The following is a 1,956-nucleotide window of genomic DNA, read 5'->3' on the forward strand; positions in this document are numbered from 1 at the left end:
TGCAAAATGACTGTCTTACTGCGTCCAACTTCAGCAGCGATGGCACGTTGTGAGAGGCCTTGCTTATGCAGCTCAACAATCCTACCACGTTCAAAGTCAGTGAGCTTTTTTACTTTTGCCATCAGGAGGTCTTGTCAGTGTAAAGACTTGACAGAAAATGACATAGAATCCAGATTTTTTGCACAGATTTTGGCTTTTAAAGACTATGGTCTTAAACTTTTGATCAGCTGAAAAAAATCATGTTTGAGTGTAAATGCAGTTTTCAGAAAATTCCCTGCTCAAAAGTTCTTGTCTCTTGCACTGATTTCTTCTTTTAACATTGTGAAGCTCTACTTAGAACCTTCTTAAGATCCAATAGTGCAAAATGCAAATTCTTGCACTTTTTTGACTGGTCTTAAGATTTTGATCAGGAGTGTATACTGTATTTATATCATTTCATCGACGCTGGCTTGTTTAATTCCGTCCAGCAGGTGGCGCTGTCGCTCTGATTTAAACCGTAGAAGAATTGCTATTTCCTGTTAGCAATTTTGCTACATTTTAGAAGATCGTTGTAGCTTTTGAGTGTTTAAAGTTAAACAAACATTTGAACATCTGCATTTTTGTCAGGTGGACTTTCAGCCTCCGTCTGACCGCAGTTTGTTCTCATTTCTGTTGGTGATGAACTCAGAGACGGAACCGAACTGTGGTCTGTGAGCATGAGGAGGATCTGCAGGTTCTGTCTTCAGTCTGTCAGGTCACCTGCTGCAGGTATGTCCTTCATCATCCGGGTCAGCAGAACCGAACCACCTTACAGCTTCACGTTATATCCTGCTCAATGCAAATCATTTATATACTTAGATAAAACAGCAGGAGTCAAAGTTTAATCTGCTTTATTGAACTGAGCTGTCAGAGGAACGGGTTTAAAATGAAAACAAGTCTGGATGTGTTCGGTTCTGACAGGACGATGGAGACCAGCTCAGTCCAGGACATTCTGCAGGTCTTCATCAGACAGCCCGTCCCTGCTGAAACACCTGAGCTCCAAAATCCAAGCAACAGGTCCGATTTCTGTGGCCGAGTACATGAAGGTGGTTCTGACCAACCCTGTGACGGTATGTGACCCGAGTCCAGGTCTGAGTCCAGACACTAGACTCCTGTTCCTGTTCTGTAATGGTCAACCTGGACAACACGGTGGATCAGTGGTTAGCACTCATTTCTCACAGCAACAAGGTCCTGGGTTCGATCCCCAGTTTGGACCTGGGGTCTTTCTGAGCGGAGTTGTTTATCATTTGTTTTGTGCTTGTGTGGGTTTTCTCTGGTTCCCCCCAAAGAACAGCAGACTTCCTGCAGGACCAACCCCCCTTACAGAACAGACCTAATCAATCACCTGATGTTTGGATCGTAGTCTCAGATCCTGGTCTTGATTTTGCTGCTCGGTCCGGTCTGTTCTGCTGCAGGGTTATTATGTGAAGAAGGACATGTTGGGACCAGATGGAGACTTCATCACATCACCTGAGATCAGCCAGGTGTTCGGAGAGGTTAGACTCCTCCCCTTTCTTCCTCAGCAGGTGTTTCTCTCAGCAGGATAACCGGTGTGTCTCTGCTCCTCCAGCTGGTAGGCGTGTGGATCCTCAGCGAGTGGATGGGGGCGGGTCGACCCACAGAGCTGCAGCTGGTAGAACTGGGCCCAGGGAAAGGCTCGCTGGCTGCTGACGTCCTCAGAGTAAGAACCTGGAGCTTGAGAGTGACGGCTGAACTCAAGTAAACATATCGATTCACAGATTGATCAGAACCATGGGATTAAAGCAGTGGTTCCCAAAGTTGAGGTCGGGACCCAAAGTGGGGTCCTGAAACATCAAGGTGGGGTCCTGAAAAGATTTTCTAAATTAATTATATTTTTGCCTTAGTTGCCTAAAATGTATAAATGTAGAATAATAAATGTTGTTACTATGCCCATGTTTAGTTGAACTGATACAAATG

The 1,956-nt window shown here is 45.1% G+C and overlaps 1 protein-coding gene across 2 annotated transcripts in view; it reads left to right on the forward strand.

Moving 5' to 3' along the window:
* The first annotated feature begins 508 nt into the window (after nt 1-508).
* The window catches only part of ndufaf7 (NADH:ubiquinone oxidoreductase complex assembly factor 7), a 7,225-nt gene continuing 5,777 nt past the window's right edge, over nt 509-1,956 (forward strand). The window contains exons 1-4 of one of the 2 annotated variants that reach the window (XM_014022647.1): nt 509-747; nt 940-1,088; nt 1,434-1,514; nt 1,589-1,699. In XM_014022647.1, the coding sequence (XP_013878101.1) occupies nt 696-747; nt 940-1,088; nt 1,434-1,514; nt 1,589-1,699 (393 nt within the window). In that variant the 5' untranslated portion in view covers nt 509-695. The remainder of the gene's footprint in view (nt 748-939; nt 1,089-1,433; nt 1,515-1,588; nt 1,700-1,956) is intronic. The other variant, XM_014022646.1, reaches the window with a different exon arrangement.

The sequence above is a fragment of the Austrofundulus limnaeus genome, unplaced genomic scaffold, assembly GCF_001266775.1.
Source record: "Austrofundulus limnaeus strain Quisiro unplaced genomic scaffold, Austrofundulus_limnaeus-1.0 Scaffold337, whole genome shotgun sequence".
Taxonomy (NCBI): Eukaryota; Metazoa; Chordata; class Actinopteri; order Cyprinodontiformes; family Rivulidae; genus Austrofundulus; species Austrofundulus limnaeus.